General features: G+C 51.1%; 1 protein-coding gene across 1 annotated transcript in view; it reads right to left on the bottom strand.

Annotated features, from left to right (window-relative positions):
• Nucleotides 1-24,558, bottom strand: part of SLCO2B1 (solute carrier organic anion transporter family member 2B1) — a 60,831-nt gene that overhangs the window by 15,241 nt on the left and 21,032 nt on the right. The window contains exons 3-8 of the mRNA XM_082337846.1: nucleotides 21,076-21,213; nucleotides 20,813-20,975; nucleotides 19,195-19,422; nucleotides 17,987-18,085; nucleotides 15,328-15,458; nucleotides 4,044-4,152 (exon numbers count right to left, since the gene is read on the bottom strand). Of these exons, the coding sequence (XP_082193972.1) occupies nucleotides 4,044-4,152; nucleotides 15,328-15,458; nucleotides 17,987-18,085; nucleotides 19,195-19,422; nucleotides 20,813-20,975; nucleotides 21,076-21,213 (868 nt within the window). The remainder of the gene's footprint in view (nucleotides 1-4,043; nucleotides 4,153-15,327; nucleotides 15,459-17,986; nucleotides 18,086-19,194; nucleotides 19,423-20,812; nucleotides 20,976-21,075; nucleotides 21,214-24,558) is intronic.

Here is a 24,558-nt window from a genome sequence, read left to right as displayed (position 1 = left end):
TCACTCCCCACAGTGCTTTGACTTTCCTACTTTTGAATAACTCCAGCGAGTGGAGCCTGCTCCCTTCTTGGGGAATTGACCTCATTGTTTGGAGACGTCCCCAGTGCTCTTCCGAAGTATTTATGCTGTACACAGCTTCATCCTGTTATTGCTGATTGTGAATGTAAAAGCTCTTCCTGTCCTTGAGGCAGAGTTCCCAGGGCTTTGCAAACTGCTCTCTGCTCATCACACCTTGCCCCAGAAAGATTTAAAGCCCAGTGGCTCCCAGAGAAATGGAGAACGTGAAGCATCTCATGGGATGGGCTCTAACCCATCCTCACTTTGTTTCCCAATAAAGTAAACGGCACAAATTCCTGCAAGCCTTATTTTGCTCTCAGTTATCTCCATGTGCACTGAAGCAACAGAAAAAATGACAGAATGCATTTCCTTCTCCATAACCATGCTTCATTTTGCATCATTTAAGCTGAAATAAGTGACTAAACAGCATTTCTGAACATCTTCCTTCTCCGGGTCAGCCTAGTACTTTAAGGCTTGCCTCTGCCAAGCCCTTAAGAAAACGATGAACCCTTAAAGGCACTCTTCAGTCTTATTCTGCTCAAGGAGCAGCCTCGAGCGCTTTGCTGAATCGCAGCCTAACCAGGCAGTGTCTTTCTCACCTGGGGTTTCTCCCGGGCTCGGGCCAGGTTTTCCCCACGTGTCAGTGCCGAGGGAAAGCCGTCCCTCTTCCCTCCAGCGGACAGGCAAAGGGACACTTCCCAACAGGAGACGCTGCCTTCCTCCCGGGCGAAGCGCTCCTGGTCCCAGTTGGAGTTTGCAGCCATCCCACATGGGTGGCCCGTGTGAAAGTACGAGGCCAGTTTGCAAAATGCTTTAACACCAGCGATGAGCCAACTCCAAGTGATGACTCAATTGACTCCCACCCCAAGTGCTTTGTTTGGGCAGACTAAACACCAACGGTGCAAAGTACCTTCTAACTGAAAGTGGGTGAAGATCTGCAGATGAGCCAAATAAAAAAGCACTGCCCTAATCTCCAGGCCCGTTTTTCAACCTGCTTGCTGTATTCAAACACCTCAATCAGAGGGAGGACCCTGTCTTACAAAGGATGCGGGAGGAACGGGACTGAAATACCATCGGGAAAAAGCTGAGATCTTGTGCAGTCCTTGCTTGATCCAATCCCTGCTGGCATCCTAATGCTTTCCTTCATCCCACCCTGACCAGGGGACCCATGGCCATCAGTGAACAGGGGACCCACGGCCATCAGTGAACAGGGGACCCATAGCCATCAGCTCTGGGCAGACCTGGGGCTGCCGGTCCCAGGGACAGCACCAAAGTATCAGGCAGCTCTGGGAAGGGGACCATCTGTAAAAGTTCCCCTTGAGATGCAGACGGACCAGCAAGCACATGAGATCCAATCCACTTCTTGCCAATAGCCACCTCCAGCATAAGGCTTAGCCCCTTGCCCATAAAATGAATGTATTTTTTACAAGCATTGAAAAGCTGTGAGCGTAAGCCTGAATTAACATACAGGTTGCTATTTCTCTTGTAAGATATTATAGGAATCTGCTTTGTGTCATTTCTGCTGGTGGATTATAGAATCATAGAATCACAGAATCGTTAAGGTTGGAAAAGACCCTTAAGATGATCGAGTCCAACCGTTAACCCAGCGCTGCCAAGGCCACCACTAAACCATGGCCCCAAGCCCCACATCTCCCCGGCTTTTAAATCCCCCCAGGGATGGGGACTCAGCCCCTGCCCTGGGCAGCCTGGGCCAGGCCCTGACAGCCCTTTGGGGGAAGAAGTTTTTCCCCATACCCAACCCAACCCTGCCCTGGCGCAGCTTGAGGCCGTTCCCTCTCGTCCCAGCGCTTGTTCCTGGGGAGCAGAGACCGACCCCCCCGGCTCCAGCCTCCTTTCAGGCCGTTGCAGAGAGCGATGAGGGCTCCCCTCAGCCTCCTCTTCTCCAGGCTGAGCCCCCCCAGCTCCCCCAGCCGCTCCTCCCCAGCCTTGTGCTCCAGCCCCTGCCCCAGCCTCGCTGCCCGGCTCTGGCCACGCAATTGGCACTGCCCATCTCCTAAATGCCCATCTCCTGCCTTTCTGCAGGGTGGGCTCCTGCTCCCCACGCTCCCTGCAGAGGTGCCAGATGCAATCAGAAAAACCCAGGAGGTACGGCTCAAAGATTTCACAACACAACCCCGTCAGTTCCAGCCCCTGGGACCAGCAAAGCGGGACCCCTCTCCTTCAGGAGCCGGGGCACGCTTTTGTACTGGGATGTGGTGTAAAAAGGGCTCACTATAAACGTGTTGGAGGGACTAGACTGTCCTACAGCATTTCTCCATCACATGTGTTTCATTCTGTCACTCTTTTTAAACAACAGAAGGTATAAAATAGCAAGGTGATTCAGGCTGGAAAATCTCCAAATGTTGTTTTCATAAACTATCGTGCAGAAAGGAATAATAAAAACAGAGAGGAAAGAATGCTGCGTGACGGAAAGAAGAAACAAAATAAGCAGGAGGTTACCTCCACAAAATGGGAGGTAGAATTGTCTTTCTAGCGACCCATAGATGACCTAGCACTGAAGTTTTTAGACTTCAACCAAATTTTCCCCATCTAATCATTGCACACTAGCTACCATCCAGTTTTTGGCTCTAAAGAGAGTTTTCTATTAGAAATCCTGGGGATTTCAGCAAGATTGCTCTCCTGACAAATATTACAGACACTTAATTTTTTTCAGGACTGGGCTTTAGGGGATAAATTCTCAGAAAAAATGAATTTATTAGCACAGCTCCTGCAGCCCTGACAACAGCAGCCCTGATGCAAGCCCTGAGCCAAACCTGCAGCTGGAGCAGAGGTAAGATATTTCCCTCTCTCTTCACCCAGGGGCAGGGAGCTCATTTTTATTCATTTTTCAGAGGCAAAGAGCAGAGTGTCAGTGTGAAAATCCCATCTGAGCGCTATAAATCTGTTCCCACGCAATCGCTTCCATCACACGGGCTTTCTAAATGACAGTGCAACAAGGTCAGCGGGGGAATAAACCCCCGACTTGCTCCTCCAATTGAGCATTAGGCTAGCAAGCAAACGGTGCGACTAGCAGAATAAAAACCTGCCCACACTTGTCTGGCTGTGCCTGCCCTGCACTGACCTTAATAAAACAGAGAATTTCCAATAAATTAAAGGGATAATATTCAGGAAATATGGAGGAAGCTGACATGGATTGACTTCAGAGGGTCACTTTTCTTAAGTAATTGCCAAAGCGCAGAGTATTTCCTTCAAAAACAACAACCCTGAGTGGTGACCTTCATAGGCTAAAGCCCAGCTGATTCCCTTCAGAAGAAAGAGCCTACTCATTTCTAAACAAGCTAATTGCACTGGATTAAGATCACCCTGTACAAACATGCATCTGATTTTAATTGCTCAGACCCTGGCTCCAGGCAGGGCTGGCCATCCTCGGTGGGACAGGGAGGGCAGCTTGCCTCTGATATTGTCACCAGCCTTGAAAGAGGGGGGCTGAGGAGGCTTTTGGGGACACAGAGCTGCCAGTGCTGCTGGGCTGATTCCTGCTGTGACCTGAGAGCTGAGCAATAGCAGCTGGATGCACCCAAGCTGCAAAACCCCTCTAACTGGGGGACTCTTTCCCTTCCCATGGCTCTGCTCCAGGCTCACAGCTTGCACCCCTCTTTCCTGCCTGGCTCTGGGCTCCGATGAGGTTTTGGCCTCCGTTTCCCACTGCCCAGATGAGCCACAAAGCCACGCAATGTTGAGAGCTGCCAAGCCCAGATGCTTTGATCAGCGTGAGGTGGAGCGGGGTAGTCTGGACGTGAGGGCAAGCATCTGCTGTGAGCAGACCAGAGAGAGTTCTGCAGATCTAATTAAACCCAACAGTACGCCTAAGTTGCATCTTGAGGGCTTACCTAGGAGTTAGGCTGAGCACAGGGAAGAATATCCCTTTTTCTTACCAGCATTGCAACCTGCCCATTGCCAGGACATATGTTTGTGCAAGCAGAGAAACCCCGTCCGAGCGGGAGGCGGGGGATGCACACACTTACGTTTGATGAACTTGGTTAGAGAGAGGTTTTGCATGTGTTCGGATCTCGACCTGAGCTGGCTGAGCACATCTTCGCTCTTCTTGCTGCTGCTCTCCTTCCCCCTCGCCACCTGGGGACAGATGAAAGGCTGTCACTGCACCGACCATGCCAAAGTTTCCCCTGAACTCCCTTTTTCCACAGCTGCATTGCTGAAGGAAAGGAAAATCTCCTTCCCAAATCATGGCAGACGGCAGCTCGTGCTTCTTGCAGACGGAGTTTGCAATGTTTCTGGGTTTGGCCAGCACTGCCCGTGTCCAGCGTGGGATGTGCAGCCGCCACGGGACAGGCGTCCTCCCACCCACGGCTGCTGCTCGGTGCCCGCACCGTCGGGTCTCCGGTGGGGCTGAAAGCATCCACGCAGACGTCTGCGTTACAGAGGTAAGAGCCAACTTCCCCCCCCTTTCCCCAACAGTAATGAATCACACTTCATAAATACCAAGCTGGGCCATTAACCAGGTACAGCACAGCGTGTGCTCAGCTCACATTAATATGGAAATTCAGGAGGTGTAAGCCTTTGCATCAGGAAAGATGGATACCCTTAAGGAGATGCTTTTCTTCCCAGAGGGTCTGTTTTGCCCCTGTGTGCAGGGGAAGCAGGCACAGGAACCCAAGGAGCCATGCACCTAGACCTCCACCCAAAGCAGGTTTGGTCACTGGTTTTGGATGGAGGATGAGCGTTTGGGGCTACAAGAAAGATGGGGATAGTCTTTTTAGCAAGGCCTGCTGCAACAGGACAAGGGGTGATGGTTTTAAACTAAAGGAGGGGAGATTTAGACTAAACACAAGGAAAAAAATTTTCACGCTGAGGGTGGTGAGACACTGGCCCAGGTTGCCCAGAGAGGTGGGAGATGCCCCATCCCTGGAAACATTCAAGGTCAGGCTGGACGTGGCTGTGAGCACCCTGATCTGGTTGAAGATGTCCCTGCCCATGGCAGGGGGTTGGATTAGGTGACCTTTAAAGGTCCCTTCCATCCCAAAGCATTTTATGACTCTATGTTTTCCCCTGTGTACCGTAACAAGCTGCTGTGCAGGTGCCTTTGCCCCTGTTACCAGCAAGGAGAGCGGGCAGCAATTGTAGGAGGAAAAGATCCAGGCAAGGAGGGGGGTTGGGATGGAGGCAAAATATTTTTCACCTCCTAAGGGGCTGACCCAGAGCAACCTGGAGTAAGGACATACCAGGGGTCACGGGGAGCAGCTACAGACCCCTCACCTCTCCCAGCCCCTTTCTACTCTTCTGCTCCTGGAAACCCCACTTGAATATTAGCAACTCCTACTTTCATTAATGATTTTGATTTTTTTTAGCCACATCTTTCCCCCTGAACAGCAGCAATATGGAAGGGACATCCTCTCCCATCCTGATCCATGGAAGGGGACAGATCCTGCAGCTCCCCCAGTCTTCCTTCTCTGCTCAGGGGAACAACACTTTGCAGCTGGAGGTCAGATGGGTCCAGGCGTCTCTGCTTAATTTAGCCTCAGCTGATGCTTACAGCTCTGCAGGACATTAATTCAGGTGCTCACAGCATCTGTGTCCCGGGGGTCACACTGCCACCGCTCATAAGCAAAGAGGTGCTGGCAGAAGAGGAGAGGTGGAAGATGGAGGGCTTGGATCATCTAAGGTCCATCCCGGCCTCATTAGGAGATGACTGCGTGTCCAAGGCAAGTGTCCAACATCCCATTAGCCAGCAGGAGGCCAAGGGAGGGGAGGATTTCTTGGATGTGCATCGGATTCCTTGCTCTGCAGGCTTTTAGGGGAATCACTGGATGGAGGGCATTAATTAGATCAGATCCGCTACTATGCATGTGTAATAGCAGAAAGCGTTCACCAGGAGTGCGGTTTTCACGGAAAACCACAGCGTATTTTGAGGCAGCAGGACAGAGCCAGCGGCCCCGTCTCTGACATCCCACATCAGCTCAGCAACGGCGCTGTTGCAACTCTTGACACAAATTTAATATGAGTCAGACAAATGAGTTCATTCAACAGAAATTAGATGTTCTTAATTCACAGAAAGAACCGGACAGCTCTTTGGCTAAAATGATCTCTTTTCCTTTGAAATGGAGACTGATTATTAAATATCAGAGATGTCAAAATGTCCCGTGCTGCGAATGCCACATTCCCTTTTTGAAGAGCCTCCACAAGGCAAAAGTGATAAAACTCCTTTCATCATTTTTATTAGCAGAGCTCGGAGATTAAAATGTTTTTCAAAAGCAAAGATAAAATCCATCTTTCCTTTCACTTTTCAACTAGGTTACGGCGTCTCTTCTCTCTGCTCTAAAATTGCAGTGTTTTCCAAAAACACATTCAGGCTGCTACTGACTGTGGCTTCCCCAGCTTCCAGCTGTGTGTACTTCAGAGAGGTAACAGTCTGCTGGGCACTGTCTACATATCCAAAAAATAAAATAAAAAAAAAAAAGGCCCCAATCCCCCCAGATTTCCCAGTCTGGGATGCCTCTGCATGAGCGTGACCCTTGCGAGCGGGACGTTTCTGTGCACATCTGCTGGCTCAGCACCCACCCGAGGAGCAGCTGCTGTCTGCACATGGAGCAAAGCCCTTGAGGAGGACGAAAACTCCTCTCCCCATGCTGGCTTGGCCCCACGATGTATTTTTTTGCTTCCTGAAAGGATCAGGATGCGCATTCCTCTGGGATGAAGCAGGCGCGTTCACACGCCAGGGAAACAAGCTGTGGACGGACCGGCACGAATCCTGCCTGCTCGCTGTGGGAGGCGAATGGCGCTGGCTCTGCCGTCGGAGATGCTCAAGCCCTGTGCTGTGCTCCTGCCACAGGGGATTTTAGCGTTACTCAGAGCAGGCAATTTGGCAAGCCGGTGTCGGTAGGTGCAATAGCAGGGGCTGGTTGCTCAGCACTACCCCGGCCGTCTGCCACAGCATCGTGCCAAGGAAAAACAAACAAATGTGGGAAACGTTTTGCAAAATGTCCCCGCGCTTGGATTTTTCAGGATGATTCCTTAAAGGGCTCAGTTTCCTGGTGCATGTCCACCGGTGAAGGGGCTCTTGTTGCAGCTCATGTTTTTGCAACTGGATTTTATTTATCGCTGTCACTTCCAGCCTTGTGGGGCGATGGAGGAGGCAGACTGGGTTTTGAGGAAGGAGGATGAAGCTCCCCCACGCTTTGCATTAGGAAGAGCATCCCTCACCTGACCTCCACTTGGGGAAAGCCCCCGTTTCCCTACACGGACATGAAAAATCATCAGGTATGACTGAGCAGGGCTGAGACCCGGACTTGCTTTGCAGGAAAGGCAAATGAAGACAGCTTGTCTGCAAGCCAGGCTCTGCCTTTCACCTGCCTGCTATTGCACCTGCGAGAAGGGCAGCCAGAGGTGCCGACAGTCTTGTTTTATTCAAATACACCACTGGAAAAAGGGATAAATGACCTGCTCTGTGACAGAGAGGTTTTCCTTGCTTAATTTGAGGCTTCTGCGGAGTTTCCTTCTGGCTGTGCAATACCTGGCACTCCTGGCTCAGTGAAAAATAAGGTCAGAGAAGCTATTTTCATATTAAACAAACAAAATGTAAAACCTCATAGCCTGAAAAACAATTCCGTTCCTCCTGACTAGGTCATGCTCCCTGCAAACACTTCATTATGCCTCTTCCAGCAAGTGTGGGTCCCACCAGGGACCCTATTTCCTAGAGTGTTAAAATAACCAGCTGACAGGCACCCTGCTCGCACGAAACGGGATGATTATTTTTAGCCGCCGTTTGCGCCTGTCTTTAAAGCTCCCTGGGGAAAATCTGAACGTAGAGACCAGCCCATTCCTGTAACGCGCCAGTGGCACCACCACGCCCTGCCACTTGGCCCCCCGTTGCTCCCCAGATAACGCCCTGTCTTTCTAGGCTGCCTTTGCTGGTGCTTTAGGAGCTTTAATGTGGCAGCCTCAGAGCATCGCAGCCCTAGGAGCAAAGGTTTCCAGACAGAGACTTAGATTTCCCTGTCCCTGCTCTTTAACCTTTCCCCATTAACTGATAACCCAAATCGGAGCCGGCATTTAAGAGAGTTCCCCGGTGGTTATTTTCATTTCAGCTTTTTGCGTGCACTGGAAGTGCACCAGGTCACTGCTGAATAGAGGGGGGAGGATTTGTATAAATGCAGGCAATCTGTCCCAAGACAGAAACTGGAGAAGTTATTTTTCACTTCCCCAGAACCGTTGCACAATGCCTCTGCCTGCACAGAAGGGTCAAGTCGCTGCCCCAGCACCATCCCACCATGCTGGACCTGGGATGTCTGCTGGGACCCCTGGGGACAACCCCAGACAGAGCTGTCAGCTGTTTGCACCCTGCAAATACCCTCCGTGGGTTGGGAAGTCCCCAGCAACCCTGGCGAAGGGCAGGAGGCTCCTTGCAGGTTCAGACATGCTGGCGCAATCCCGTGATACAGCTGAGAGCGGCACCAGCATCCCTGGGGCATCCTCAGGGCAGGGCAGGAGGGGTCCTGGCTGCATTTTACCTGCAGGAGCTTCTCCTCGTCACAAACCTTCTGCTTCGGGACTGGAGGGACGTGCGTTGCCTGCACCTTGCCAAGCAATGCCACCTCCAGCAGGAACGGTGATGTCCAGAGACGGACATGTGTAGCCAGGACACAAATATGTCTCTTTCAAGGTTTCTTCGTGCTTGCAGCCCCCTCCTGCCACTGTGCACCAGGTGCTTTTGCAGATAAAATAAGTCAGTCCAGTCTGCGCGCTGTGGTCCTAAACTTGCCAGCTCCCCACTCCACAGCTTGAGGTATGCCCAGACAGATGGGTTTTGCCCTGGGAAATGGGAGGTGACTTCTTTACCCTCTGCTCTGCCATGTACCTCTCCTCCAGGATGGAGCTGCGTGGCCAGCTTGGTGTTCCCCTCTTTCCCCAAGCGTCTGCTCCAACTATCCGGCAGGGCAATTGAAAGTAAAATCTGGAAATATTGTATAGATGACAGGGGACACATCCCCCACCATCCCAGCAGAAAAACCCATCAGATGCACTTTGCTAGGACGCCACAGAGCTGTCGCGTTTCGGCATGCCCTGAGCGCTCCCCCAGCTCACGTCCCTCCAGCCTCACGGTGAAACACCCCCAGAAATCCACCTTCTCTGTTCTGCAAAGGATTTCATCTCCTAGCCTCTCCCAGCCTCTCTGTCCCATCCCACAGATGACAACCTTGCCCCTTCCACCTCCCCCAGTAGCAACACCAAGGAAGGAGCATGATTCCTTTCCACCCCATTTCTGCATTTCTCCCAGCTGAAATGCCACGCGCGAAGCTTTGAGATGAAAGACCCAACACGAAAGAAGCATCGTCCTGCTCATCTCTTCTGGTTGGCACCCACATGTTCCCCAGATGGATGAGTACCTTGGGTTAGGGGCTGATGGATCAGCAGCAGCCTGTTCTCCCTCCTCAACACCGGTGATTAAATAAACAAAGGGAATGCAGTAGGTCTAATCTCTACAGACCTGGGCAAAGCAGAACACACAGCACCAAGTGGGAAACCATTAGCTAAACTGGAGAACATGAAAATTAGCAGAGTAAACATGGCTAAATAGGAGAAAGAGAGCGGAGCATCCCAGAGGGAGGTACTGAGCTGCTGGGAGGTCTGGTGGCTTCCTTGGTGGTTTGACGGAGAAGCCCCAGATAATATTTTCAGTAACTGCCTTGGCATAGTAAGAAGACATGGACTACTCAATCTGCAGAGAAGGAAGGTGGGAATTGTCCATACAGAGTGGGCCAGGGCACCATATAGGAAAAACTAGGCAACTAGAGCGCTGAAATAACAGAAAGTGAACCAAAGAGTGCAAAGGGCATCGCCATGCACTTAGGGTTTAATAACAATTTCTGCTGCAGAGCTGGAAATGTTGGAAATGAGAGGAGGAGAAGGACAAATAGCTTCGGGTCTACCTCTGCATAAGCATATGGGGCAGCCATGGAAGGAGTAAGCGAGGAAGAACCGAGGATGGCATTTCCAGGAGAGCTGGGGGAGTGCAGACCCTGCCGCACCACCATCAGAGACCAGATCCAGACCAGTGCAGCACCGGGAAAACCAGCTTGTGGCTGGGATGGGTGAAGAGCAGAGCTCCTGGGATGGAGAAGCTCCTTAGCAGCAGAAGACTAGCTAGCCTCCCTCATCCCCCAAAAGGAAGGCTTTCTATAACCACACCAATATGGCAATGAGTAGGAAAAAATATTTAATCAGGATTAGGAGCAGAACAACAAACTAAAGGCTAAACTATGGACTGGAATTTAGACCAAGCTTTGCAACATGCAGGGAAATAAATTTCTGAAACTACCTAATGGTGAGGCTTGGGAGGAAAACACTGATGAGAGGGACTGATATCCAGAGGGGATTGCGTGACAGCAAACTGGAGCCGATGGGGCTTGGACACGACCGGGACATGTAGACCTGCTTCCCGTAAAATCCACCTGAGCTTTCTCATGAAGCATCTGTTTGCAGACAACTTGTGCCGACTTTACAGGCGAGGCTTTGCCAGGGCGAGGAGGAAGTGTCATTCACCCCCTTTGTACAGCGTTTGGGAGATGTGTGGTTCTACATGACTTTGGAGTGTCACAGAACGAAACCTGAACCGGGGGATAACTGGGTGTACAAGACAGATCTTGCACGCGAGAAACGCTGAGCAAAGGCAATGCTTCTGCTTTTGTTTCAGGTGCTCCCGAGAGCAGCCTTCCCCCTTTCAAACCCTTTTCACCTCACCTGCGGAGCTGCGGGGACTGGGGAGGTGATTTACCAGCTGCAACGCAACAGCCAGTAGGCCTGCAAGACAGACAGACAGACACTGTGCTGGAGCAAAACCGTGGGGAAAGCCTGTAGCAGACAGAATACCGCTGCCTGGGTTGGGGTACGATAACATCGCCAGCGATGGATGGTCAAGCACGCGCTAAACTTTGGCTCTCAGCAACTTTAAAATGCTCAGATGCTGTAGTTCTCCACAAAACAGGACATAACCCCAAGAAATGGTTCAGGCTCATGGAGGCAGGATTAAACTGGAATTACTGGGAAAAAAAAAATGGTCTTGACTGGAAACAGTTGATCCAGTAACAGCCTCATCCTCTCATCCCCTGCCTGAGATCATGACAACTTTATAACTTTGCTGTGATTGTCCCTTAAATAGGATTATTCAGGATATTTTGGTGCTAGAAACTCACTGACAAGTTTCAAAGCAGAGGAATAAAAATGTTCTGGGTCTGGAGTGATTGATTTATGAAAAAAGATCAAAAGAGCGAAGTCTCATCATCATTATCTTAACATCAAGTGCACAAGTCATTCCAGGAACTTCAAAGAAAGAAGCTATAAAATACAGGTAAAGCTGGAATGTGGTTGTAGAATAAATAATCTAGATCTGTCTCTGCTGATGGGAGGAGGCAAATAAATCTCCAGATAGACAGAGGGCTGTGCTGTTATTCAGTGTTTGCTGGATGATGCCCGCTGAGGGGGACGGTCCTTGGTCTGGAGAAACCACCAAGGGCTCAGATGAGTTGTACAGAGTGAGGCAGGAGAAAGAAAGGAAAATGAAGTTAGGATGAGAATCAGAGAGGAGAAATATCACTTTGGGCAGCAAGAAGGACTGAGCCATGGGCCGGTCTTTGCTGCTGTGATCTCGTTTGGTGGATTCTGCAGTGGGGAAACGTACCCCCAGCTTGGTGTGGACATGTTATTCCCAGGCAGCCTCAACATCTACTGAGCCATGCGTGGTCCCGGGGGTCTTCAGACAGCAAGCGGCACAAGGACAGCCTGGTCTGGGGCACCTGAAATTCCTTTTTGACCTCCAGAAATGAAACCCACAGCTGGTGGTGCAGAAACATCTCAGCTTCTTCCGTGCACAGAGCAGATCTGTGTTTTTCCCATGTGTTATTACGGCTGCCATGCCTGGAGGTATTTGCTGTGGGTAAGATATTGTGCTGGGGCTTTACAAACACGGTGGAAAAGCCCAGTAGATGCTTCAAATACTTGCAGCTTGTGGTTGCTCTGCTGGTAGCTTTTTTCCTGCTTTGGACCAGCAGAAACCCTGAAACTGAAGGCAGCCAAGGAAATGCCGACCGCCTTTGAAGCTGCAGCTGTATTTAGACAGGCTTGACCCAAAGGTTATCACAATGTCCGTTCTTGCTGATCTGCTGGTCTGTAAAACCCCGTGCTGACCCCATCCCTCCCTTCCCCTCTGCAGTGTGTCGGGGATGGGGCTTCGTGCTGCAGAGCCCGGACAGGGAGCCAACACGGGGATCCCACCTTTCCTCACTGCAATGTTGCATCTCCGTCCCAAACCAGAGCCAAGCACAAGAAGAAAGAACAGCTTTGCTCTGTGCCGTGAGAGGAAACCTGGAAGCAACCCTAAAGCCACAGCGTGAGCCACCGTGTGTCCCACCCTGCTGGGGAAGGGCGGCTGCTCCAGCTGGGGCAGAGGAAGGCAAAATTGGGGTCAATGCTTCACCAGTGCTGAGCTTTGTGCCTGGAAACACACATTTCCTTCCTGCATCGCATGTCTTACCAACTCGACCCATCCCTTCTCCAGCGTTTTGCAATATATCCCCGACTGGTGCTCTTCTGGAGGGGAACCACATCTCTAACAAGCCCAGCGGCGGGTGCAGTAATTCGGTGGCCCCAGAAACGCTGCTGCCTCCAGCTCACTGGAGAGGAAAGGGGGCTGTCCTTCGTGATGGAAAAGCGGTTGTGCTTACACCCTTACCAAACACTGATTTACTCCAAGGGCAAGCAAGAGAAAGGGATTTATATTTTTTTTTCTGCTATACCTACAGAAAATCACCCGTGATAATGCAGATTTCCTACAAAGCTTCGAGTGCTCCCACAGCAGACAGATGTTTTACCCAGAACAGCATCTGGCAAAGTTTCTAAAGAGGCTTTTTTTTTTTTTCTTTTTTTTTAAGCAGGGCCCTTTGCTGCTGCTGGCAGTGCTGATACCCCCACGGGACAGGCACGAGCCGGCTCGGCTGGCCCTGGCATCTCCCATCCTGCAAGGGGGGCAGAATTTTGCCATCCCTTAGCTTATTTTCCTATTATTATTTTTTACCGTAAACAGTATGCAAAAGCTTTCTGGGGGAAATTGTAAAATGGAGAGAAATTCAGGAAGACCTGGGCTGCAAAGGGATAAATGGGTGCTCAGCCATGTGGCAGCATTCCCTACAGGCATCAGCCAGCAGAGCAGGTGACGTCCTCGTGCTGTTTTCTTAAATCAGTATCCAACCAATCCTCCCTTAAGCTCTTCAAAACTGATCAGACTGATCAGAGTGCAGCACTTGCAAAAAAGCACAGTTGTTTGAGTTCGAAGTACATTATTTTCTCTCAAGAGCCATTTATGAAATTAATATTCCCATCATCTCTAATAAAGAACCTTGCTCCTAAGATGTAGTCTGCCACCCTTGCACACTGAGCAGGTTCTGCTAATATAGATCATCCGTAATGACTTTAAAGCGAACCAAGCTTCACAAGGATAAATCAGGCACCTTGCATTTAGTATCGCCCTCATCCTGCAAAGCGCTGAGCAGTTTCCACCCCATTACCTCGCAGGACTGCAGCACCTTTGCAAACCTCACAGCTTACATAGCCCAGGAGTAAATCATTATTTCCCCAGAAGTGTAACTGGTACAACAGGTCACATTTTCCCAGGCAGGTGAAACCCAAATCTCCCTGAGAATCACTCATTCCTGCAGAAATTCAGGCAGTGGCAGGAGAAATGAATTATTCTGCAGCAGACAGTGCGTGGACTTGTTCAGACAAGAAAGTTTCGACACTGCCCCAAGGTAAAACATATGTGAAAGACAATTACACAGGCTAGAGTATGGCCAAGGATCGAGACGAGCGCAATTTCACCCACTAAGCGCGTCCCAGCGACTTCAGTAACATTCAAAACCGTAGCATGATGCGTCCTCTAAAAGAAGAACTTGTTTTGTGTTATTCCTCGCGACACGCCGGTTGCCAGAAAACCAGGACCCGCAGCCAGCAAAGCTGTTGGGAAGCTTGCAAGCTGTTTCTCGTCTTGGCGTGAGCACTGAAGCACTCAGGAGGGCTCCGGAGAAGTTAAAAACCCTGGTCGTAAACACAGAGCAAAGTACTGTCCCACCAGCGGGCTCCAGCAAGAGCCAGGGACAAGCATCCCCCGAGCAAACTGCAGGCAGGCAGATGTCGGTTTGGCTTGCAATAAGGGGTCCAGGCAGCTAAAGGCTTTTCTTTACCAATTATCTCTGACAACTTTACAGAGCCAGGGGGTTTAGGGGCTGGAAAGTGTCTAAAATCCTTTTGGCGAGCAAAGAGGTCGCAGTGAGAAGAGGTGGCGGGGGAAGCTGGATGCTGGAGCAGCAGCTAACCCCGAGCCCCGCGGACAGTGAGTGGTGGAAAGGGGCTTTTGCAGTGGAAACGAGACAAAGCACCCTCCGGCTTCAGTGTTTCAAACGCCCCCAGGGTACAACCCACTTCTAAGAAAAGGCTCCTCGTGCATTGTTCATATTTCCTATGAACTGAGACCGATTTCCTCATCGGGCACACGTGGCTCCTCCTAAAGCAAAACAAGGGCCATCGGCGCAACATCTCCCACCAGATCCCAAAAGAGATCATAGAATCATAGAATCACAGAATCGTTAAGGTTGGAAAAGACCCTTCAGATCATCGAGTCCAACCGTTAACCCAGAACTGCCAAGGCCACCACTAAACCATGTCCCCAAGCACCACATCTCCCCGGCTTTTAAATCCCCCCAGGGATGGGGACTCAGCCCCTGCCCTGGGCAGCCTGGGCCAGGGCCTGACAGCCCTTTCGGTGAAGAAGTTTTTCCTAATATCTAACCTAAACCTCCCCTGGCACAGCAGAAGGAGCAGGACCACTGCTTCCCTAGGGAAGGCAAGGATTCCCACCACCAGGTGAGCCAGGAGGGCGTCTGTGAGAAGGACCTCCATCCACACAGGGCTTGCCTGGTGCTGTATGTTCCTATGCAGAGCAATCAACTCACAGGTGCTGTTTCGGTGCCCCACCAAGGAAATTATCACATCCATTGAGCTGCTTGCACCATGCTGGGTTTCACTAAGCATCTGCTTAGCATACAAGAGCCTCTGACATGGGAGACGAGAGCAAGCCCCAGCTCTCATCTGACTTTGGGATGCAGCTATAAACTGCACGACCACTTCCATAGTTGCGTTTCTCATGGACACAGCAGCTGATGCTGGCGGCGAGGGAGGAACGTGGGTATAAACAGATGAGGTATTTATGTGCAATGCCAAAAGGGCAATCCGCGGCGTCTCTCCTACCTCTTTCGGCATTTCCCGTGGGAAGAAGAAATAAGGCACCGCAGACACGGCCACGAGACTGGCTGCGACCAGGAAACCGAGCCACCAGGCGCCGACCCACCGCGGGTCTTTGTTCGTGAGCTGGACGCCGTCTGCAACACAAATGGAGCAGTGGGCATTAAATCAAAGGTGAACAGAGGGACCCCAGTGCACCAAAGGGATGGCGATGGGTGGCCCCAGTCACCCCAATGTCAGCGTGCTCCAGGGTGGTGGCTCCCAACCTGGGGACCATCAGTTTTGGGGTCTGAGCAGCATTTGCACCTGACTCGTCCCATGGTGCTGAATCACATTTCATTCTTCATTATCACCAGGGTGTCTAAAAACCCACTCAGCCCTTTGGACGGAGATAACTGGGACAGGGATGTCCTAGAGCTGGAAAGGCAAAGGAAAGCATCCCCATCACGGCTTTTTCAGAGAAAGGATACCCATGTTGTGAAAAAGCTTGGAAATACTCACTCAAGGGGATTAAGCCATGGCATACGTCGATACAGAAGGAAAAATCCTTTCTTAAGATCAAAACGGAGTTAACTCCAATTAACTTTTGGCATCCAAGAGCACTGGTTTACTTTTTCCCAGTCTGGCTCCCCACACAAGGCTCCCCTGTTCACAGCAGGACTTGGACCCTGGAGCTCTGCCCACCAGTCCAGTCCAGCAGCCAGTGCCTGGTTTGTAGCTCAACCAACAGAAGCCGATCTTTAAAAATGCTTTAATAAGGATTATATCCCTTTCTCCTGTCTGCCTTCCTTCAGTTCGCCCAGCCTCCTCTCCTGTCCTCCCTCAGGGCACTCTCCAAAGATAACATTTTCTACGGGGAAGGTACTTGGCATAAATAAAACAGGATATGCAGAAGCTAGAATGCAAATTCACAACGGGGTGAGTCCAAACCAAGAAATATTTCTACAGAAAAGGGGATACCTGTGGCTAGATAGCATTCACGAACAAGCCGGGGAAATAAATCCTCCCAGAAACCTCTTCCTTAACTGTGAGGTTTAACGCAAGTGAGCTGTTCTCACTGGGGGGGTGCAATTAAAACTGCAATCAATTTACTGGATTTTGGTACAGTGGATGCTGCCACATCTAATCTCCCATCTCTGGAAGTAACAAGTGATAGGACAAAGAAATTTGATAATCTCCTCCCTGCACGGTGCATTTAGCAAACTGGAACTTTAAATCCCTTCCTGAGTAAACACCAATAAGTTTTTTCTAGGAAAACGTGAGGTTAAATTAGATTTAGCATTAAGCAGCCACAGCTCGATAGCTTTCCCCAGTAGGATGAAGACACCTTTAGGCTGAAGACAGCTCTAAACCTGGGTGTTCTCCAGTTCTGGCTACTCAGGCACATTTCTCTTCATTGTCCTTCTGAAGAAGATGGCCTAGAAGAACTGAGCATCAGGGTGTGCAGGCAGACTGCAGACCCTAAGCCCATTTCTTCACCCTTCAGAGGCAGGTAAGCCAAGACTCCAGACACCTCGCCAAGGCTCACCCACCGAGGAGGACGGATAGGTGCAGCAATAAGCTTGGAGGTCGACTGACAGGAGGAGGCAACGTCGAGACTGGAGTGTGCTCTCATGCTGCAAATACCATAAATGTTCAGAGTGACAAAGTCCAGGTGAAAAAACATCTGGTGACGTCAGTGAGCAGGAATGAGCCGGAGGCACGCAGAAGGAGCCCAAGCTAACACATCTGCAGCGTCAACACCCGCGGCTCATCCAGCTCCAGCCCTGATGCTGTCTGGTCACCGCCCAAGGGAGCCTGTCTGTCGTCCTCTTCCCCACGTGAGGATACGCTGAGCTGTATAACGAGCGCCTGCTCTGTTACTGACCGGGAAAGAGCCTCTTGTTTTCCAGGCTGGGTTTCAAGAGCAGCCAAAAAGGAGACGACTACAAATGCTTTAATAGCATGGCTCAGGCAGAGCTTATAAAGGAATTCCCTTTCATGCTCCTCTTTCACCCTACCCAGAATTTCTCTTCTACTTGTTTTCACCTTCCTCCCACCCTACCCTTTCCTCTGCTTCTTCACATCTCAGGGTCCTGGTACCCATTCTCCATTCCTTCTCCCTTACTTCTCCCCTCCATCCGTCTCTTTCATGTTTCTCTCTGGGTTTTGCTCATCCTCCACATCCCCACTCTTCCCTGGTGCTGGCTGGAAGCAAAACGCTCCCGCTGCTGTTGCTGGTATATGGCAGAAAATTCGCAGAAGAATGAAAATCAGGTCTGCTCTAAAAGCACAATGCAGATGGGCATCCCCAGACCTGGCAGCAGCCCAGGGGCGAGGGATCCCCAGGTCTGAAGGAGGAGAAAACGCTGATTGAAATATGGGATTCCAGCAGCCACGGGGCCAGGTTTAACCCTGCAGATGCGTGTGCAACACTGAGTCGGGTGGGAAGGACCCAGTTATTTGGGCCATCCACTGATGGGCCCAGTCCCAGAGCATCCCCAGGTGATGGAAGTGATTTAACAGGGGAGATAGCAGGCAAAGGGAGCCAGCCCCTGCCCCGCAGGTTGCACCCTCATCCCTTGGGGGTCGGGATGCCCAGAGAGGGGCTGGACCACTGCTGGCCCAGTAAATGGGAGGCAGGGTGAAGGGTGCCGGCCAGCTCTCCGAGGGCACGTTCACTCACCTCCGGTGACTTTGTCAATGTCGACGTAAAAACGCAGCATGGCAGAGCCCAGCATGAAGGCCACCCCCGGCCCGATGACGGTCACGGAGAACAAGATCCCTGCAGAGGGGCGAGAGCGGAGAGGGGCTCAGCCCTGCGTGAAGGGACCAGGGGGGACAGGAGGTGCCTTGAGGCAGGACCGCGCTGGACCAGGGTCCACTGCATCTGCCTTCAGCACGGGCTGCTTCCCTGGCAGCTTCCTTATCTCACGCCTTTCGAAGGATAACAGCCCCATGCTTTCCAGGATTCCTCCACAGGAAAGGTTTTGCAAAACCCAGATCTTTCCTGCCACTTTTCTTCAGTCTCCTAGAAAGACTGAAATACACCCAAGAACAAAATGTGCCCCTTGGCGTAAGAAATCCAGGAAATGTAAAGGTTTTTTTACAAGGTTAAGGAGATAAAAGTTATCAGCAAACTCTCCTATGTGAATTACTGGTAAGAAAATCAAACACATGTAAGATTCAACTCCTGTCTTACAGGTGATCCTTTCAAATACGGTTCAGAGGTTTGGAGCATCTACTAAAGCAAAATTTGATGCAGTACTTCCAGTGTCTTGACAGTAATGACCTGTTTTTGAGTCACCCTTGCTGTCCCATTCAGTTCAAAAGGCCGTCACAGATAACAGCTGGAAAAGGGCTAGAAGGACCTGCAAGGACCATCTTGTCCATCCCACCACCCTGGGACATCCCTCGCAGCTGTGGGCCCAAGCTGTTCTCCAGCACCCCCTCCCCTGAAGGATACTTGCCCACCTCCCAGATGGCTGATCCTGTCTTTTTAGCTTCCTATAATTTTCCCTATATCTAAATAAGGTCTTCATCACTGCATCTTGAGCCCATAGCTGCCTCCTGTGAACATGGAGACCAAATTATTCCTGTTCTCGTTGTTGAAGCTTTTTTGGAGGAGGACAAAGTTGTGTCCCCCTCCAGCTTGTCATTCTCAGGCCAAAAATCCCAGCATCTCCCCAAAATCATGTTTTCCAGCACTCCTGGTCTGTCTGCAGTTTGTCCAAGCTTGAAGCAGACAAATTATTTTGCAGAAACCTTCCTAGCACTGGGTAGAGCAGAAGGGCTGCAGCAAACTGCTCTCATTAATGCAAATTAGTACTGTCTGGCCTTCCTATGGAGGGCTAATTCTGGTTTCCCCTCTTCCCACAGCAGCCCCAGCCTTACCCAAATAGAGGGGGGAGTTCCTCTCACTGGCGAAGTCGTCGATGTAGGAGATCCCAAAGGGCTGGATGGGGACGCCACCGATGCCCAGCAGCGCCTGGGCGACAAACATGACGAGGAGAACCTCGTGGTTCTCCCTGGCGGCGTGAGGGGTGCAGCCGGCATCGCTGAGGTTCCCCTGGGACCTCGGCACCCCGGGCTCACACAGGTCGGTGGTGTTGCTGAACATGCCTGCGATGACAAGGGGAAGCAGGTCTAAGGGGCTCAGACTGGAGAAAGCGCTTCCCTAAGATAGCAGCAAGCACGTAGATATGCACTCAGTAGATGTCAGAAGAGAAACGTCAGTGGAAGAAAATGCAGAGAAAGTGCAAATATTACTGTGCAGATGTTCACAGTGAGATGGATGCACGTGCCATGAAAAGCCATCTCCATGGAAAAAGCAGAGCTGAGATCACTTCCAGGACCTTTGATAGATCTAGCAATAAAGGTAAGTAAGCAAAACTGCAGATTTTGTGAATAGCTACTCAGGAAATGAGAACTCATTTTACCCAGAAATGGATTACAAAGCTGCCTAAGTGAAAGTGCTGATTCTAGCACCCTTATCTTCCTTAAAACACTGGGGGAGGGGGTGGTGGTGTTTATAGCAGGATTTCCATGGTTATGCCCCAAATCATGTGCAACTGTGAGTGCTTGACACAGGGCCACCTGCACCAGCACTCCTGAAATGCATGGCTAATTGTTTCCAAACTGTCGTTAGCACCTGACCCCTCTTTGCATCCATGAATTATTCACCTATTAAGTCTTCCTTTGGTGGCTGCAGCTGTGTGAGCCAGCTGCGCTCTCTCTGATGAGCCAGAGAAAAGCTGTTTAGTGGAGGTTTCTAAAACATTTGCTGGACCTTCATGGCAGGATTTGGGAAGGTAACGAAAGAGTGGGTTTCTCATTTCTTTCTTTTCTCATCTCTTCACCTTCCTTCAGGGAGAAAATCCAAAATCCACACTGTCCTGCACCTCCATGAGTGATTTACACCTGCGTGTTTCTCACAGGAGCTTGATTTTCTAGTAGGGTCTAAAACCTCAAAGCATTCCCTCAAAGACAGCTCAGTTAGGCACGGGAAGACGGGTGAGGTACCCCACAAGCAGAAGTAAGGTGTGCAACCAATGCTCCCCCATTGCAGACAACAGCGTTTCACCCCCAAAGCTGCCCCATTGGGTTGAATCAAGTTCCTTCCCATACCTCTTGTTTCCTTCCCGTAAAGGGCTTAGAGACCTTATCTTAACGTTCATGAGACCTTATCTTATCTGCATTATGAAAATAAGGGAGCAGTTCATGTGCATGAGGGCAACTTGGTTCAACACATGGAAGATGAGAGCCCCGATGGCTGGGGAAGACCTTCCTGCTACCCGGTGTTTGTCTGCTGCGTGGATGTGCAGAAGACAAGGGGAATCAGAGGGACAGCCTATGTTTTGACGGTTTTCATGCCCTTTCCTGTGGTTCCAGCTGTCCCCTGGGTCTGCTTCCCACCATCAGCTGTTGCCTCTTGCAGCTCCCAACCCCTTGAGGGAAGGTCATGTCCTTTATCTGTCCCAAAAGGCATAAAATACGTTCCTAGGGTACCTACTGGCAACGGATTGGTCATACTCGTAGGGTCCAGTTATGAAGTGGGGGAGAGACATGAGGAACCCAGCCAAGGAGACGAGGATGGCACCGCAGCCGATGAAACGGGGTCTGTGCACTCGGCTCCCAAAATAACTTATGAAGACGATCAGCAACGTGTTTCCAACCTGCAGCAGGACACACAGACCGGGAGGTCTCACAAGGGAATGACAGGAGCATGGGGAGAGCGTTCACCAGGTAGACTAGGAGAAGCAAGCTGGTTTTCACCTCATTGAAGGAAGCGAGCAGCCCTGACGTCTGGCTGGAGAGGCCATATCGTCTCTCGATGGTTGAGATGGAGCTCTTCAGATAGCCGGAGACCAGAAGCTGGGAGAGCTGCAGGAGCCCGTGGCAGAAAACGAAGAACTGCCAACACAAAAAGAGAGCATCCAGCATGGTTACTGCAAGCTGCAACATAACAAACTGCATCTCCTACACAAAGGTGTGATTATTGAACAGGAACCTTCGACCACGAGCCTTTGAAATATTACCCTCCCTCCCGCCATCAGTCGGGAAATTAGGTCAGGGCCATTAAACAGTTCTCTGCCAAAAATGACAGTAGGGTTAGTATTTGCAAGGAGAGCGTAGTTTCTTCAGCTGAAAGTGGCTTTGGATAAAGAGATCGCTGCACTTGGGATTCTGCTAGTTTGTGTTGGCCTTGGCCCAGGGATCCAGCAGCAGAAGTGGAAGGTTGCACAACCTCGCCGCTCCCGTCCAGCCCGAGGCAGGCAGCCATCCCCAGTGCTGGCAGGAGCTCTTCTGGGACAGGAACGAGCCTTTCTGAACACAGCAACACAGGTCAGGGAGAATAATTCAGACTTTCTGTTTTCCTTTCCTTCTGGATGTAAAGGATGTATCTCCTTTTGGAAAATGTGATGATTCATCTCCACTTCCAGAAGGAAACCTTGTCAAAGACCATCAGCTCCCAGAAAATCATCTGACCTGATCTCTTCCAGAGTTTGGGACGTACTGGTGCTCGGCTGCCCAGATGAACATGTGGCTCGAACTGCCCCGCCATTACCGAGAGCAGCATCCATCTTCCTGCTCCTCACGCAGAAGCATTTTGCAAGTGCCGAATGGACTGTCCCAGGAGGGATGGAAACCACCTCCCCTTCATCCACAGGTCTGCAAAGTACTCAGCAAAGGAAAGGAGCTGGCAAGCCACCTCCTTCTCTGCTGCCACATGGCTCTCCACAAGCATCCTTCCAGTCCCCAAATGAGTTAAAACAAACTAACCAACCCAAATGGTCGCATACCCTAAGGAGATGGAGCGCTCATCTCACTGCAGGAGGGGCTGGATATTCCTGGGTCCTTCCAAAGCTGATGCCCTCTGCCTCGGATGCTGCCCAAAGCCACAGAGTGCTGCTTTTGGCAGGTGTTTCCCCAGTCGCTGGCCAGAGCAGGACATTGCTCCGGCTCTGCCTGTTTTGCAGCCAACTCCCACCAGGCAGGAGTCTCGCCTGGAGGAGCTGCTCAGCCTGGCCTGGGTTTCTGCTATGTCTCGTTCTCATCCAGGGCTGCAGTGGCATCACGGCCTAACTGGACTGCTCTGTAAGCAGAAGGACTATTTGCAGCACAAAAAGGGGAAAAGGATGGTCAAGCCCCCTCATTTCCCTGAGAGCTGGAGCACCGGGGTATGGGTACCACCACCAGAAGTGATGCCTTGGCATCAGGCAAAGCAGGATGCAATCCAGCACCTTCCCCCTTCCACGCTCATGTCACCACTGAGGGGTGCAATGTGTTTGGGCTAGGAAAATGTCACCCAGCCAAAGGAAAACTTTCCCAGAGTCAGCTTTGCTAAAACTCCTGGCCAAGTCCAGGCACTGTTTCCTGAATCCATGAGTTCAGATGGAAATGTTGAGGCCAGATTCATTTTTTCCAGACATCCATAACACAGAGCCCAATGGCTGTGCAAATCCAGGACCTTCCCAGCACGTTGGTTTACATCAGCAGCCACTGCCCCGCATCCTCTTCAGCACAGAAGGTCAAAATGGGTTGGGAATCTGCTATTTTGTTCTCCCCTATCTGGGCAGACTAAAGCACAGAAAAGCGAGATGGCCCTGCAAAGGACTTGCAGTGGCTTGGTGTCAACACCGGGCAGGGACCCCGGTTCTTCTGGCTCCAGGGGCTGTTTGCTGTTAGCCATCAGATCACAGCACGGCTGGTGATCTGCCATGAAAAGAAGGAACAGACACACGGACTTGAGATCTGCTGGAGAGAAAGATGGCCTGCGTTGTCTTTGGCTGCACACACAACGCTGCATTTTGTCCTACAGAAAAAATCACTTGTTTACATTTCTGTATCTGATCGAGACACCTGGCTCTCTAATTTCTATGGTCCGGAAGATGCTCCTTGTGCCTGGAAGGAGAGACCATTACTGACAGCAGCGTGACCCTCGTAAACAGAGGGAGGGATTTCCCTGAGGACCAGCTGCTGCAGAGCATAAGCTCAGCTCTGCTCGAGAGCCAAAGGGCACAAATGCCTACAGCATCTCCAAGCTGCCAGAGGTCATATGGACATGCACACCCACGTGCGCTTCTCCTGTCCCAGGAGATAGCAGGGCTAACCCTACAAAGCCTGCTTTCATCTAAATCCTTCCCTGCCAGCAGAGCCTGCTTCTTCATACTCCCAGCAAAAGGAGGGAGAAGCAGCAGCCAGCAGTGTTGTTAAGAATGAAGGCAAGACACTGAAATCAAATTATGTCTGCTTATCAGCTGCCGGGAAACAAACCTGCCAACCTAGAGCATTCCTTTCCACCCTCTCAAAGCACAGGCTGTGAATCCTGTCCACATTACAAGCCTAATGTGGGCCTGAAAGAGGGGTGTGACACCAAGAGCCATGATTCAGGTGTCCTCCATTCGCATGCATGGCTGTAAGCCTCGTTTTGGTCGAGTCCCAAAGGTTGAGTCTGTACTTGTAAATGAAAGAGGCCGGGGGCCATTCTCTGATGCCAAGGCCAGTGGGAACAGGATAGCCTGCATCCATCCTACCAAACTCACTGAGCCTTCAAAGCAGGGAGGTTTCACTCAAAATGCTTGCTGGGAATGGTCCCCAGGCCTCAGCTACTCAGGTCTTCAGCAAAGTAGTAGCTGGCCCAAGGCCAAGTCATGGAGTGGGGGATAATTCAGAGGTACGGCCAGATGAGCTGTAATGCTGAGGTCTGCTCGAGATCTCGGTACACAAAATGCCCCCCTCCATCCCTGGAGGAACTGATCCGGGGACCGGCATCAACGTGCACAGCCATGCTCCCCCAGCCTGTGCTGGGGTGAAGGTGCAGGGCAGGCTCGGTCCTGCCTTTGGGATGTGCCCAGGAACGCAGCCGCACCACGATGTTCATCATGAAATGGTTTTGATTTTCTCCCAGCAAGCTGCTATTTGCAGCTCCGGTCATCAAGACCAAAACCCTAGACTGGAAGAAGGATCCTGCACTTTCTGCAACCCCCAAAGAAACAACCACCTGTGTCCCCACAGTCTGCTCGGGTTTGGGGGATGCCATCCACGCCACAGCCTGGAGAGCAGGACTTCACGGGATGAACATCCAGACTTGGAGTGCAGAGAGCTCCTTCACTGAAATCTGCAGTGCATTTTTATAGGCTTATCTTTCCCTTTTCTGCAATAGAAAAGCAGTACTGCTGGTACTGGGGAACAGGGAGAAGAGCAAAAGCCTGGGTCAATGCAAGGGTATGAGGACATCATTGGTGGCAGGACATC

Source organism: Platalea leucorodia, assembly GCF_965183815.1.
Source record: "Platalea leucorodia genome assembly, chromosome: 2".
NCBI lineage: Eukaryota > Metazoa > Chordata > Aves > Pelecaniformes > Threskiornithidae > Platalea > Platalea leucorodia.
Note: the sequence above shows the minus strand (reverse complement) of the source record. Positions and strands in the feature narration are given on the sequence as shown.